Source organism: Monodelphis domestica, chromosome 3 (genome assembly GCF_027887165.1).
Source record: "Monodelphis domestica isolate mMonDom1 chromosome 3, mMonDom1.pri, whole genome shotgun sequence".
NCBI lineage: Eukaryota > Metazoa > Chordata > Mammalia > Didelphimorphia > Didelphidae > Monodelphis > Monodelphis domestica.
In genome coordinates, this window is record NC_077229.1 from 192,061,610 (window position 1) to 192,078,818 (window position 17,209).

General features: G+C 33.7%; 1 protein-coding gene across 7 annotated transcripts in view; it reads left to right on the forward strand.

Annotated features, from left to right (window-relative positions):
• Positions 1-17,209, forward strand: part of EXOC2 (exocyst complex component 2) — a 258,548-nt gene that overhangs the window by 134,989 nt on the left and 106,350 nt on the right. For all 7 annotated transcript variants that reach the window (XM_007488046.3, XM_016431808.2, XM_007488048.3 and 4 more), the window contains 4 exons: positions 5,237-5,361; positions 14,556-14,621; positions 14,786-14,943; positions 15,489-15,610. In XM_007488046.3, the coding sequence (XP_007488108.1) occupies positions 5,237-5,361; positions 14,556-14,621; positions 14,786-14,943; positions 15,489-15,610 (471 nt within the window). The remainder of the gene's footprint in view (positions 1-5,236; positions 5,362-14,555; positions 14,622-14,785; positions 14,944-15,488; positions 15,611-17,209) is intronic.

Consider the following 17,209-nt stretch of genomic DNA (forward strand, 5'->3'; position numbering starts at 1 on the left):
AATTAAGAAAGGGAGTGAGGGGAAACTTTGTTTAAGGGACCCAACAAGTTAAAAAGCTTTGTATTCCTATAAGAAAAGATGATATTGATAACTTTTAAAAACTGTTATTATCATCAGGGTATCTAGAAGAAGTATACTTAGAGGGAACAGTGACAAACTGTATAGGAAGAAATGTATGGATGGATAGATAGATAGATAGATAGATAGATAGATAGATAGATAGATAGATAGATAGATAGATAGATAGATAGATATAAATATACATATAGATATGCATGTGTATACATATATATATATATATATAACTAGAGGTAAATGGAAAAAGAGACAAAATGGGATAAATTTATATTTCATAAAGAAGTGAATGGTGGCAGCAGAGGAGAAAACCAATACAATGGAAGGGTGAAAGAGGTTGGAGATAGGTAATATATAATTCTTACATGCATTGAAATTGACTTGAAAGAGGAAAGAACAATCAGATCCATTGGGGTAGAGAATTGATTCTTTCCCTATAGAGAAGTAGAAGGGTAGCAAATGGACTAGTGAGGAAGGAATAGATACAAGGGAGGGAGAGTGGAGAGGGGGTAGTTTAAAGGGGCCACAAAGAAAAATAAGAGGGGAATAAGAAGAGAGGGGGGAGAAAGGGAAGTAAAATTAGGGTAGAGACTAGGAGGGCAGATTAAAAGCAAAACACTGTTGTAGAAGGAATAATGAAAAAAGAAAGGGAAGGAGTAGGAGAGGAAATCAAAATGATGGAGAATAAACAGGTGGTAATTATAACTGAAGGTAAATGGATAAACTCACCCATAAAACAGAAGCAAATAGCAGAGTGGATTAGAAACCAAAATCCTACCATATGTTGTCTACGAGCAATTCACATGAGACCGGCAGACATATACAGGGTAAAGAAATAAGGCTGGAGCAAAATCTATTGGGCATCAACTGAGAAAAAGAAAGCAGGAGTCACAATCATGATATCTTACAAAGCCAAAGTAAAAATAGATCTGATTAAAAGAGATGGGAAATGTAATTAAATCCTGATAAAGGATAGTATAGACAATGAGGAAATATCACTACTTAACATGTATGCACCAAGTGGTATAGCATCCAAATTTCTAAAGGAGAAACTATTGGAGCTTAAGGAGGAAACAGATAGTAAAACTATACTAGTGGATACATGAAATGTCCTTTATCAGATCTAGATAAATCAAACTGAAAAACAAAAAAGAAAGAGATAAGAGATGTGAATGAAATCTTAGAAAAATTAGACTTAATAGTTATGTGGAGAAAAATAAGTAGGTAAACAAAAGAATGCACCTTCTTTTCAGCAGCACATGGTACATGCACAAAGATTGACCTTGTACTAAGGCATAAAAACATGGCAATCAAGTGCAAAAGAGCAGAAGAGCAATCTTTTCAGATCATAAAGCAATAAAAATAATAATTAGTAAGGGTACATAAAGAGGCAAGTCATAAATTAATTGGAAATTAAATAATATGATTTTCCAAAATCAGTTAAAGAACAAATCATAGAAACAATTAATAATTTTATTGAAGAGAATGACAATGACGAGACATCCTATCAAAATCTATGGGGTGCAGCCAAAACAGTACTCGGGGAGATATTTATATCCTTGAGTTGATATATTAACAAATTAAGGAGAGCAGAGGTCAATGAATTGGGCATGCAAATTAAAAAACTAGAAAGAGAATAAATTAACAATCCCCAATTAAAAAGTAAATTAGAGTCCTAAAAATTAAAAGAGAAATTAATAAAATTGGAAGTGAAAGAAGTGTTGGATTAATAACTAAGACTAGAAGCTGGTACTTTGTAAAAACAAAATAGACAAAGTACTGGTCAATCTAATTTTAAAAAAGGAAAGAAGAAAACCAAGTTAACAGTATCAAAGATGAAAAGGAAGACCTCACCTACAAATGAAGAGGAAATTAAGAAATCATTAAAAACTATTTTTCCCAATTATATGGCAATAAATATATCAATCTAGGTGATATGCATGAATATTTACAAAAATATAAGTTGCCTAGATTAACAAAAGAAATAGAATTCTTAAATAATCCCATATCAGAAAAAAGAAATTGAACAAGCCATCAAAGAACTTCCTAAGAAAAAATCCCCAGGGCCAGATGGATTCACAAGTGAATTCTATCAAACATTCAAAGAACAACTAATCCCAATATTACATAAATTATTTTACAAAATAAGAAAAGGAGTTCTACCAAATTCTTTTTGTGACACAATTATGGTACTGATTCCAAAGCGAAGCAGATCAAAAACAGAGAAACAAAACTATAGACCAATCTCGTTAATGAACATAGATGCAAAAATACTAAATAGAATACTAGCAAAAAGAATCCAGCAAGTGATCATGAGGGTTATTCATTATGATCAGATGGGATTTATACCAGGAATGCATGGATTGTTCAATATTAGGAAAACCATCCACATAATTGACCATATTAATAAGCAAACCAACAAAAATTACACAATTATCTCAAGAGATGCAGAAAAAGCCTTTGACAAAATACACTTATTCCTATTGAAAACGCTAGAAAGTATAGCAGTAGAAGGACCTTTCCTAAAAATAATAAACAGTCTGTATTTAAAACCATCAGCATGCATCATCTGCAATGAGGATAAATTAGAAGCCTTCCCAGTAAGATCAGGAGTGAAATAAGGATGCCCATTATCACCTCTATTATTTAACATTGTACTAGAAACACTAGCAGTAGAAATTAGAGAAGAAAAAGAAATTGAAGGAAGTAGACCAGCTATTACTCTTTGCAGATGATATAATAGTCTTCTTAAAGAATCCTCGAGATTCAACTAAAAAGCTAGTGGGAAGAATCAACAACTTTGGCAAAGTTGCTGGATACAAAATAAACCCACATAAATCATCAGCATTTCTATATATATTCCAACACATCCCAACAGCAAGAGTTAGAAAGAGAAATTCCATTTAAAATCATCCTAGACAGTATAAAATACTTAGGAATTTATTTGCCAAGACAAACACAGGAACTATATGAACACAACTATAAAACACTCTCTACACAATTAAAACTAGATTTAAATAATTGGAAAAACATTAATTGCTCATGGGTAGGATGAGCTAACAAAATAAAAATGACAATCCTACCCAAATTAATTTACTTATCCAGTGCCATAGTTATCAAACTACCAAGAAACTTTTTTACTGAATTAGGAAAAAAAAAACTATAACGAAGTTCATTTGGAAGAACAAAAGATCAAGAATATCAAGTTAAATAATGAAAAAAAACTGTGAAGGAGGGGTGCCTAGCAGTATCATATATTAAACTGTACTATAAAGCAGTGGTCATCAAAGTGATATGGTACTGCTTAAGAGACAGAAGGGAGGATCAGTGGAATAGACTTGGGGTAAATGACCGCAACAAGACAGTCTATGATATATATACCCGAAAATCCCAGCTTTTCGGACAAAAATCCACTATTTGACAAAAACTGCTGGAAAAATTGGAAAACAGTATGGGAGAGATTAGGTTGAGATGAATAGCTCACACCCTACACCAAGATAAATGCAGAATGGGTGATTGGCTTGAATATAAAGAAGGAAACTATAAGTAAATTAGATGAATACAGAATAATATATGTCAGCTCTTTGGGAAAGGAACGATTTCAAGACCAAGCAAGAGTTAGAAAAAAATTACCAAATGTAAGATAAATAATTTTGATTACATTAAATTAAAAAGTCTTTGTATAAACAAAACCAATGTAATCACAATTAGAAAGGAAGCAACAAATTTGAAAAAAATCTTTATAACAAAAAACTGACAAAAGTCTAATTACTTAAATATATAAGGAGCTAAATCAGTTGTATAAAAAATCAAGCCATTCACCAACTGTTAATTACATGAATTACATGAATGGGCAATTTTCAAATAAAGAAATCAAAACTATTAATAAGTACATTAAAAAGTGCTCTAAATCTCGAATAATCACAGAAATGCAAATCAAAACAACTCTGAGGTAGCACCTCACATCTAGCAGATTGGCTAACATGACAGCAAAGGAAAGTAATGAATGCTGGAGGGGATGTGGCAAAGTTGGGACATTGATGCATTGCTGGGGAAGTTGTGAATTGATCCAACCATTCTGGGGGGCAATTTGGAACTATACCCAAAGGGCGCTAAAAGACTGTCTGCCCTTTGATCCAGCCATAGAATTGCTGGGTTTGTACCCCAAAGAGATAATAAGGAAAAAGACATCTACAAAAAAATTTATACCTTTACTTAGTGGTGGCAAAAAATTGGAAAATGAAGGAATGCCCTTCGATTGAGAAATGGCTAAACAAATTATGGTGTCTGTTGGTGATGCAATACTGTTGTGCTAACAGGAATAATGAACTGGAGGAATTCCATGTAATTTGGAATGACCTCCAGAAACTGATACAGAGTGAAAGGAGCTGAACCAGGATACACTGTAGCACAATCGAATATAATGGACTTCTCTACTAGCAATGATCCAAGACATTTCTGAGGGACCTATGAGAAAGTTATCGAAATCCAGAGAAAGAACTGTGGGAGTAGAAACACAGAAGAAAAACAGATGCCTGATCTTGTGGTTCGATGGGGAGATGGTTGGGGATGTAGACTCTAAACGATCACCCTAGTGAAAATATCAATAATATAGAAATAGGTCTTGATCAATGACACATGTAAAACCCAGTGGAATTGTACACTGGCTATGGAAGGGGGATGGGAGGAGAGGAGAGAAAGAACATGAATCATGTAACCATAGAAAAATGTTCTTAATCAATTAAATAATTTAAAAAAATAAAATGCTTTCACTAAAAATATTATTAATAGTGGCCAAAAAATTTAATGCTTATAGTAAACAAAATATTTTGAAATATTGTTTTGTTTCATATATGATGTACTGTTTATTAATTTCCTATTTTGGGATGCATGCCCAGCATTCTTAATGATACAGGCATATAATTAAATGAGTTTGTAGATCATTCGTCTTGCCATGTATAACTATGCAAAAAAATTTGAAATAGAATTTGTATATCATGAATTGAAATCTATGTAAATCATTTCATTCTTTGCTAATTTTTGCATAAGTATATTCACCAATTTTTTAAATAATAAGGCATTAACATGAAAATAATTCCTTTTTTGTTGATTTAAAACTATATTCCTTGTATTTTATGCTATTTCTATCTTCTCTCCTTAGCATGGCGTTATAAAGCACCCCATAGGGTGGCTTTTGTTGAAAAGCTAACCAAGCTTGTTTTAAGTCAACTTCCTAATTTCTGGAAACTCTGGATTTCCTATGTCAATGGAAGCCTTTTCAGTGAGGTATGAATAGATTCATATGTGTAAATATAATTTTAATACTTGAATTATATAGTATTTTATATAATATATGGAAGTAATTAAAATTAATTAAATACATAGAAGTCAAGTAGAATAGAAGTAATGACCACTGTAATTATTTTTAATTTTAGCCATTTTATGTTATAAAGATTTTATATTATAGGATGATATAATTACTTTAAAAGCAAAGTAGATAGAAATGTTCTCAGTCTTCAGATATTTGTATATTTCCAAGCCAGCAAAGTAATGAATGGTATGATTCTTTTCCCCATTTATTAAGTATGTACTCTGTGCTAGATACTGGAAATGAAAAGACAAAATCAAACAATATCTATTGATGTTCTGATAGGGGAACATTGTAGCCATAAATTTTAGCATCTGAGGAGTCTTACTACATTTGCATATTTTACACATATGCATATAAGCCTAGCCAATGGTCCAGATCCACAAAATCTAGATTTACACAGACCAGATTAAGTCTTTGGGGATTCTACCCCCTCCAAGCCAGATCCTCTCCTTGGACAACTTTTATCACCTCCTAGAATTGACTCTAAGAAATTAAATATAGCTTGTTACTTATATCTTGGCCTCCATAGATGTGGGTAAAAGAGTTCCTAGATCCTAAAACCTAGGGTCATAATGCTTAGTAAATAGAGCCTTTATTCTCCATTGTCTAAAAAGCAAAAATAGTACAAAATGGGTTATAAATAAAGTTGCAGCATAATTTAGAATACTTAGAATATTAGACTTCTAGTCAGATACTCATGCAAAATTACTTAACCTCTCTGGGCCTTCTCTGTAAAATGAGATTAATATCTACACAGCCTCCATTCAAGCTCAAGATACTATATAAATGACCTTGTATTATTATTAACTAATAGAATGTTTTTAGACAAATCAAAAATCTTCAAATAGTGGAATTTTGGAGAAAGAAGAGTGTCTTAATGATTTATATATATCCTAGTATCCTTATTATGAATAGTTGTAGTAAAGAGATTTTGGAAAGCATGAGAAGTTGCAGGGTCAAGGTTCCACTTAGAACTCTCCCAGAAGCAGGGGCTGAACACAGAGACCATTACTGGAAAAATCAGTTGGTGTATCAGTTGTGACTAGACTCCATTGAAGGGAGAAGCTGCATCTCTCCTGCTCACAAGATAGACTAGAGGAATACTTGACTGAGTTTGGGTCCAAACTCAGTCTTTTCTTCCCTTTGGCTGTTTGGATTTACTGCCTGCTTCCAGTTGCTGAAACCTGCCTAGAAAAGTGGATTTCCATCAAATACAAATATAGCCAACTTTGTGGTAATAGTGTTGATTAAGGAAATTATTCCTAGATTTGGTGTACCACTTACCAGAATCTGATAAAGGATCTCATTTCACCCAAGATATCCTGAAAAGAGTCTGAGAATCTAGAAATAACACCTAAATATCATGTTCCTTATCACCCACAAAGTATAGGGAACTCAAGACTATGGTGGGGGAAAATCCACTTTTCTAGGCAGGTTTCAGCAACTGGAAGCAGGCAGTAAATCCAAACAGCCAAAAGGAAGAAAATATTGAGTTTGGGTCCACCCCAAACTCAGTCAGGTATTCCTCTGTTCTATCTTGTGAGCAGGAGAGAAGCAGCTTCTCCATTCAATGGAGTCCAGTCACAACTGACACACCAACTGATATTTCCAGTAACAGTCTCTATGTTTAGCCCCTGCTCCTGGAAGAGTTCTAAGTGGAATCTTGACCCTGCAACCTCTCATGAATCTAGCTTTGCAAAATCTCCTTACTACACAATGATATAACAAAGATGAGAACAGAATAGTTACTATGATTGATTTTTTAGAATGAGATGAACTATTGTGTAAACCTATGGGAACTAGTCACATTACTTTATAATTATATATTCCCATTTGCAATATTTTCTAGTCAAGGAACTCGTATCATTGTGGTGTTTGAAAATTTACCAAGTGTTTTGACATACCTGTATATTTTCTTCTAATTGCCTGAATACCTAATTGGAAGGTACCTCCAGCTAGCAAATGATAACCTAGAGTCATGGTGGCAAACCTTTGACACACATGCCAGAAGGGGCACTCAGAGCTCGCTCTGTGGGCTTGGGTGCCATTGCCCTCACCCCTGCACCAGAGTTCACCATAGTTTGTTACTAAAAAGCCAGAGGAATAGGGAGCCAGGCTGCTCCCCTTCCCTTCTCTGTGGGCACCTGAGGACATTTCTCTCATCACCCTCCCCTCTGCCCAGCAGCACAGTGGGAGCGCTTCCTCCCTCCCTTGTCTGGGGTAAGGCAGGGGAGGCTCACTTGAAGAATGAATGTTGCAGTTTGGGCACTCAGTTTCTAAAAGGTTCACTGTGACTGGACTAGGGAGACCCAGGTCACAGAGGACCTATTTTAGTTAATTGACACTGTAAAGCAATTTCTAACTTCTCTTCCCTTGGAGAGAATCCTTATGACATAATGATATTCCTGAAGATAAAACACTAGTTCAGGGGCTTCCTTAGTAAGCATTTAAGTTCCTGATATAGGCTAAGCATTGGAAAACCAAAAAAAAACAAAAGTCAGTCTTTACCCCCAAGTTATCACAATCAAGGAGATAGCAAGAAAACAAATATATACAAATAAGCTATGTACAAAATAAATGGGAAATAATTAAAATAGGAAAGGCACTAGAATTGAGAGGAGTTGGAAAAGACTCACTATCAAAGATGGAATTTTAGATGGGCCTTAAAGGAAGTTAGAGAAGTCAGGAGATAATGATGAAAAAGGAGAGCAATCCAGACATCAGAAATAGCCTGGGAAATACAAGGAACTAAAAGATGAAATGTCTACATCAGGAATTGGAGTAAAGTGAGAATAGATCCCATGTGTTTTAGAACCTCACCTCCACCATACCCCGCCACACACACACCCCTTACCCAATGTAGACTAGAGTAGTTATGGGACATGTTAAAATTATGTTTCAAGGATCTGGGCTGAAACAAGATGTGATGACTATAGTCACTCCTTTCACTTTTGTCACACAGTAAGATTGTAACAAGGGATTATATGTCCTTATTATTAACCCCATTATTGGCTCATGGACAAAGAACTACTATAATTTTCTTTAATTTTAGGATTAATACTACAGGGTATTTTTCAGATAAATTTGAATTCTTATTAATCAATCACTGTAATTCCTTTAAGGCAATCAGATATTTTTCCAACACTTTTTTTAGCCACAAAGTTGAATTATATGATAATATGCAATGTCTTAAATATGTAACATATATAATGTATAATGGGTAGCTAAGTGGTGCAGTGGATAGAGTAGCAGGCCTAGAATAGGAGTCATCTTCCTGAGTACAAATCTGACCTCAGACCCCTTCTGGCTGTGTGACTATGGGCAAGTCACTTAATCCTTTTGGCCTCAGGTCCTCATCTATAAAATAAACTGGAGAGGGAAATTTGAAACCACTCTAAATATCTTTGCTAAGCAAACTCTATGGGGTCACAAAGAGTTGGACACAACTGAAATGCCTGAACAAACAAATATCTTAAAATTATTATGACCAGCCATCACAGTAATTAAATATGCCATTATTTCCTTTTTAGTTTCAAAAGTATATCAATTACTCTGTTTTCCCAATAATAATGACCCAAAAGAACTGCTGTCAATCATGGTATACTATGAGCAATTAATTAATATTATATAAAAGGTGGCAAGTAGGTAGCTAAGTGGATTGAGAGCCTGGCCTAGAGATGAGAGGTTCTGGCATCAAATTTGTCCTCAGATATTTTTTGACTGTGTGACCTGGAAAATTGCCTATCCCTTACTAATCTTCTGCCTTGGAACTGATACTTACTACTAATTCTAAGACAGAAGATAAAAGTTATTTTAAACAATTTAATAAGAAAATACTTTACTGTCTTAACTCTTTCATTTTCCTTCTCTATTACTTCTTTATCCTGAAATTCCCTGAAAAAATTAAACTTTTGCATTTCAACAAATCTTCCTTTCACAAAGACAGGCTTCAGGTTCAAAGTAATCTGTATAAACAGAAAGTTACTCAAAGAACAAACTATGTCTTCATTCAGAAAATGGAATACTTTAACAATAGTCCTATTCCTTTTAAACTTACAATTTTTAATGATTAGCATTTTTTAAAATAATAAAGTCAGCCTCTTAAATTTTGTGGTTGAATATTCAAAATATTAAGATTCTTGTCCTTCACAATAGCAGATGATCACTGTACCACTGGTATTATAGTTTTTCTTTCTTTATCTACTTAATATGTAAATCAGGGTTGCTTTTCAGGATGGGAACATTTAGAAACTTTCTGATCAATTTTCAAAAGTAGATGATGGTTACAATTTCCTAGAATAATATTAGTAGTATCATAGAATTTCTCGTATTACGGGATCTTTTTCTAAAAGTTTAAAATTCCTATGATATTTTGCCATCAAGAATAATTGAATGGGGACAGCTGTGTAGCTCAGTGGATTGAAAGCCAGGCCTAGAGATGGGAGGTCCTAGGTTCAAATCTGGCCTCAGACACTTCCCAGCTGTGTGACCCTGGGCAAGTCACTTGATCCCCATTGCCCAACCCTTACCACTCTTCTGCCTTGGAACCAATACATAGTATTGATTCTAAGACGGAAGATAAGAGTTTAAAAAAAAAAAAGGAGAATGATTGAAGCCCAGGAGATGCCATATAAAAACTGATCTTAGAGTAGAGGGGTCTCAACATGGAATTGAGTAATCTTGAAATATACTAACTCATTTGGAGAGTTAGCTTCCTAGGGAAAAGAGTTCATCATATTTTTTTGGCTTATCTTTTTCAGCCTAATTATCTGGCATGCTTTATATGCCGGTTAACGTTTTGACAATATTGGGATTTTTCTTTGGACCAAGAAGAGAAGGTCATGATTTAGAGAAGGCCTTTTAGTTCTCAAAGATATTTTGAACTCATCAAGAAGAGGTTGAATCCTTGACAGTTGTGATCTCATAGTGGTTAGTGTTATGTAGTCAAACAGTGTTTTCTTTTTTAACAGGTAAGTACTAAGTTGTGGTCAAAACGACATTTGAACAATATCTTTGTGCATAATCTACATAAGACATAAATGAGCTATTTCAGAAGAAGTGAGGAACCACATTTGCAGTTGTAAAATCACAGTAGTGATTTTTGCAGAGTTAGCATCTCCAGTTTTTCAGTTATTTAAAAAAAAAACTTGAAAAAGGAAAATTATTGCTCTAATTTTTAATCCTTTCCTTAGGGTAACATGTATCTCATATGTAACTAATTCCACAGATTTATCTATGTTTAGTTATAGTCCTAGAATACTTATCCTCTAGTAAAAAAATTGAAAAATACTGAAGATAAATTAAAAAAGTACAAAGATAATTTTATAAAAGTTCCCAAATAATGAAGAATCGCTTAGGAAGAAATTTCAGAATTTGAAAGTAATTAACACCAATGAAGATATTTCAAAAATAACATACCAAGATCAGTATATTAATTCTATAGCTGCATATTACTTTTCTTGTTCTAGAAACAAACATGTCCTTTTGGTAGTGTGACAGTTGAGATCCTAGATGGTATTTTCATCAGTTTAAAAAGTAATAGCTCTTTGAACAAGCGAGACCCATGTGAAGTAACATACATGAATCAAAACAGTGAAATCTAGCCGTTGGTTTTACCACAAAGTAGTTTTGGTCTGTATATGCAGGAAAAGATTACTTTTTAATTAACAAAATGGTTAATGGTAGGTTAAGATCTTACCTTAAGATATATTTTAGATACAGCTTATTTCAGGTGTGAGAAGACTGAAAATGTCAAAATAATTTTCAGACATTAAGACATAGCATTTTTTAAAGGCACATGAGTCATAAGATTCATATTAGCGTGATGTACTTTTCTGTTCCAAAATCAGATTGTATCTTAAAAATAGAACTCATTAATTAGATTTTATTGCTCAATATGTTGGAATATGTTAAACTCCAATAAATGCAAGAAAATACATAATCGTAGAGACGCAAGAACTATTTTTATTAAGAGTTTCAAGAGATCTTTATTGCCTCCAATATTTTTAAAATTATATAATCTAAATAAGTTTATAAATCTAGAAATTTAGTTTGCAGAATAATACTGTCCAGTAGATGTCACTATGCCCACATTAATACTCTTTAGTTGCCAATGTGCATGCTTATTTGATGTGATTTCTACAGTTTTTATCCAACATTCCTATACCAATTGATTTTTCCATTTGTCTCATTTGAAAATTATCAGCGAAAGTGCTCATGTGATAGCCCACTTTTTCACTATCCAATAATTCTACTATTTCAAGTAGAGTCTAGTGAAATACTGGCAGAAATACTTGTTTCTATGGAATAAAAAATCTCAGAACTTGAGGACCTTTAGAGATGTTCTGCTATAGCTAACTTCGTTTAGAATAGAGATTATTTTCATTTTTATAAATAAGGCATTTGAGCTGATCCAGTTAAAATTGTAAATAAGATAAACCATTACAGAAATATGTTGGTTTGAAAACTAACCTTAAACATATAGGTTACCTCATTAAGACTATTTGGTATTGAAGTCATATTTAAATATCAAATGAAAACCTAGAGGAATTATCAGAGTCACATATAGTAGATGTTCAATAAATACTTATTGAATTGACCCCAACCAAATCCTCCCCATATTTAAGTTTTCTAATTTCATCTGAATCCTGTTTAACACTGTTCAATCTTCTTGATTCCCTGGCACATTCCCTTAGTAACTCATAGATCTAAAATCAGAAAGAATCTTACAGGTCCTCTAGTCCAATCCTGTCTTTTTAGAAATAAGGAAATTGGGGCAGCTAGGTGGCTCAGTAGATAGAAAGTCAGGACTGAAGACAGGAATTCCTAGATTCAAATGTGGCCTTAGACACTTCCTAGCTATGTGACCTGGGTAACTCAACCCTAATTCCTAGGCCTTACCTTATGCCTTGGAACCTATACTTAGTGTACTTCTAAGTCAGAAAATAAGTGTTTAAAAAGACTAATGATGAAATTGGTGCCCAGAGGGATCAAGTGTCTTGTCCAGGGTCACATAGGCAGTAAGCTTCAGGGGCATGATTTGCATTCCAGTTGTCTACCAAAAAAGCCAGTACTCTTTCCTCATTAATAGCCTTGCTGATTCATTCTTCTCAGACATTAAATGCAGTCCTACTACCCTCTTCTCAAAACTCAAAACATGTTTTTTTCCTCATCCTCTAAGCCTTTTTTCTACTCTCTAAGAAACATGGTCCTTCTCAGTTTTGATGGTTGTAATGTGGAGGAGAGAAAATGGGAAAAGTCTGCAGCAGAGCTGGAGAAGCCAGGACTGCTGAACTGTCAATCAAGGAGGACATTCTAATTGGAATGGTGACCAGGAAGGACTGTTAAAAAGGAACAGACAAGCTGAAGAACTTGGTCTCTTGCCCTTGGGACAGAAAGTAGGAAGGACAGAAAAGTCCTGCTCTCTGGTTCCTCCCTATAATACTCCAGTGACTGAATCTTCAAACTTGTTGACCATTTTCCCAAATTTGAACTCTGTTCCACCATCCTCCAACTTAGGAATTGTTTTAGGATTAGGGACACCCTAAACCCTCTCTCCCCTCAACTTCTTTGCCTTTCCCCTTCTCCCAAATAAACCCCCTTACTTAAACTTGGAAAGGAGAGAGTGCTTTGTTTGATACACCAAGATACTCACTTTGAGCTGACTTCAGTGCTACCAACAGAAGAATCAACTAAGGGCGGGGTAGAAGAGGGAGAGGGAAATGGAGCAAAAGAGAGAGGAGATTGACAGATCTGATCTTGAAATTTTTATCTTCCTCTTAAAATAATCCCCTAATACATGGTCAATCTTTTTACATGCACTCACAATTTCCTTGCCACCAGTCTTCTCTAGAGCATGGCTCCCTTGATTATTGCCCCTCTTCCTAGTGTCTTTAATTTTCTCGTTTGCTGGCTACTTCTTATTATGCCAGTTAACTTGTACATTTTATCTCTTCCCTGAAAAAAAGTATCTCAACTTTGAACCAGGATTAGTGGTAAACAAGAAAGTAAAAAATCTAAGGTAGAATACATTGTGGAGAAGGAAGAGAATACTCGAGGGAGGAAAAGAGGGAGAATTATCTTGAGGAACATTTTATAAGTGCATATATTTTTAATGCTAGAAAAAAATTTCTTCTTGGAATGCAAGTTTTTATTTTATAACAAAATCATGTAGTTTCCATTATGCTATTGAAGGCTAAACACCTTTAGTAGGACAGTGTACTTTGAAATTTTTAAACAAGTTTTGGCATCTTTTCTTACTCGGTTTTATATATTCCTTTGTCTTGCCTTACTCAGTGAGCCAAACTTTATAACAAAAAAGGAAAAAAGAAGAGGGAAAAAACAATCAAATAATCAGTATATCAACCAAGTCTGACAGTATAAGCAATGTTCCACACCTATAATTCCTAACTGCTGCAAAAAAGGAAGTGGGAAAAATGCCTTTTTTCATCTTTCTTGGAGATCAAGCTTACTCAATATAATGATACAGCATTCAGTTTAGGATTTTTTATTCTTTCCATTGCTGTTATTTTTGAAAAGTACATTTTTCATAAGTATACTATTGCCAGGAAAGAAAATTGGCTTTTTGGAGAATGTTTTTTTTTTTTCCCCCCTATGGAATGCTACTCAAAAAGTTGGGAAGAAAGCACAAGTCTCAGGCTTTTTCTTGGGTATATAAAGTGGCTTGTCCTGACTGATGAACATTTCTTCCCTGCAAGACTTTCTGTCATCAATCCTATCCTATGTCTTTCCTTTCTTTCTCTGCCATACTTCTTTAGTATGTGCCTTATTCATACTTTCTTCTTTTCTTTACTCCCTGCCATCTGGTTCTGCTCATAACACTGTTACAATTTTATTCTTAAGTTGCCAGTGACCTAATAGAGAAATTCAGTGACCTTTTCTCAGTTGTCATTCTCTTTAATGACAACTTAATGTGCATAACATTTGACAGTGTTAATAAATCCCTCCCAAATATATACCCCATTTCTAAAGCCTTGTAATTCAATAAAGTGTAGTTTGTTTTCTTCATTATAATGGCTAAAACCAATATTACATTTTATGAATTATTTTTACAAAGATACACTAATACTCTTTTTTTTAAACCTTTAAGACTGCTGAGAAATCAGGACAAATGGAAAGATCAAAAAATGCAAGGCAAAGGCAGCATGACTTCAAGGTAAGTTAAACATGAAAATTTTTATGAGAGCATCACTTATTAAATACTTATATTTTTAATGTTCAGTTACTCATTTTTAAAGTTATAATTCAGACTTGATTCTATAATTAACATATAACTTTAACTATATTAATTTATAAGAGGATTTTTTTTTGTTTTTAAAGAAAATGATTCAGGAAGTGATGTACTCACTGGTTAAATTAATCCGTGGAGCATTACTCCCATTCAGCCTCAAAGAAGGAGAATTAAGACAGTATGGTGGCTGGGAGATGAAGTCTGAACTCTCTGGTCAGTGGCTGACTCATGTCATCCAGACTGTAAGGTAACTTAGGATACTAGCACATAGCTATCTTAGAAAGGTAGAACAATTTAATTTTTTTAGATAGCTGGAAACATGCAATTCTGATGTAATTTTAAATTACATTTTCAGTTGAGGAGTTTTTTTCCTGTGGCACCCTCTTTTTTATTTTTCATTATTTCCTGCTCTCCATCTAAACTATCATGTAACAATTCCTTACAATCTCTCTTTTTCCCACTTCATCTAACCCTTAAAACTAGTACTCAAGGAAGAGACTTTCTAGACATTTAAATAACATGAATGCTTCAATAAGAATTTAGGTATGATCTGCTTTTTCTTTCTAATGAAAATATCATCTTATGATATGTTTTAGGGTTCAGTCTGTGTCATTCCAACTTCTGTTGCTACTTTGTTTTTTTCTATATCTGCATTAAATCCACCTCTTAGTTTTGTAAGTGCCTTACAGTTACTATTATTTACATAGTAGCATTAGGAATTTTTGGATGACTTTGGCAAAACAGTATCTTAATGATAATCTTAGACGTGGTTTCATGTTATGTGTTTCACAGGCTTACTTATGAATCCTTGACTGCCCTTGAAATACCTAATGATTTGTTACAAAACATCCAGGATCTTATTCTAGATCTACGAGTACGTTGTATAATGATCACCTTGCAACACACTGCTGAAGGTAATATAAGAAAGAAGGATAGTAATTCCTCTTGATTTATTGGACTACTTTCTCAAAGAATGTCTTATTTAAAGTGATCCTAAACCTTTATGTAGTCTAATATATATTTGACAAATTTGTAGTTCCTATAGAATTTCCTGAACAATATCGTTAAGACTAAAAAATAAAATTATGAGTATTGAGGTAGCAAAGTAGATAAAGCATTTGTCTTAGAATCAGAAATACATCTTCATGAGTTCAGATTTGACCTGAGACACTTACTAGTTGTGTGACTCTGGCAAGTCACTTAACCTCTTTTGCCTCAATTTCCTCATCTGTAAAATGAGGTAGGGAAGGAAATAGCAAACCATTCCATCATCTCCACCAAGAAAATCCAATTTTGGAGTCATGAAGAATCAGACACAGCTACACAACAACAGCAACAAGTGAGTATTGAGTAAAAGACTTAAAGAAATATACTCGAGCCTTTTAAATCTACCTATCCTACCCTTACTTCTTTTCTGACCTCTAATCTCTCATCTCCAACTTTATTCCTGAATATTTCCAACAAAACTCAGTTGGAAGAGAGAAAAAATTCCTCTAAAAATAACTAGAATAAGAAAAAATTGTTAATCTGTTTTCCAAGATATTCACAAAGGATATCTGAATATAAATACAAAATATTCTTTATATAAATAAGGACAGACTCACAGATACCTGAAGAAACCTTAACTGTTCATTATTGGAAAATGCCTCTATAACAAAAATGACAATCCTTCCTTAAGTTAATTTATTCATCATTATGCCAAACAACCATAAGTTACTTTACCACTAGAGGAGCAAAAGATCAAAAATTAAAAAAAATAATGAAAATGATAGAGGCCTATTTATATCAAATCTCAATCTGTATTATAAAATAATAATAAAATTATTTGCTACTGGTAAAAAAAATGGAATCTATTAGTAAATTGACATATAGTATCATTTAGAAGTATTTGATATACCCAAAGACTTTAATTTCTGGGGAAAAGATTCACTAGTTAACAGAAACTGCTATGAAACCTAGAGAACAGTCTGACAGAAATTAGGATTAGACCAGTATCTCATAATATACCACAATAAGATCCAAGTAAATACATGATATAAAAATAATAGGCCATAAAATAAAGATGTTGAAGGAACAAGGAAGAAGATACTTGGATCTAGGGATAGACCAAGAATTCATGACGAAACAAGGGATAAAAGAGTCACAGAAGAAGAACTAGATAATTTTGATTACTTAAAGCTAAAAAGTTCCTGCACAAGGAGTCAATCAATAGACATTTATTAAGTACTTACTACATGCTAGACACCACTTTAAGTTATGGGTATATAAAAAGCAGCAAATGACAATCCCTACCCCCAAGGAGCTTACAATCTAGTGGAAAAGGCAGTATTTAAATATTTACAATGCAAGCTACATACAGAATGAATAGGAAATAATTAACAAAGGGAAAGTAGTAGAATTAGGAGGACTTGCAAAAAGGCTTCCTATAAAAAAATGGAATTTTAGTTGGGAATTAAAAGAAAGTTTGGAAGTTGTTGGACTTCCGGGTAAACATGGCGGCAGTCTAGACACGA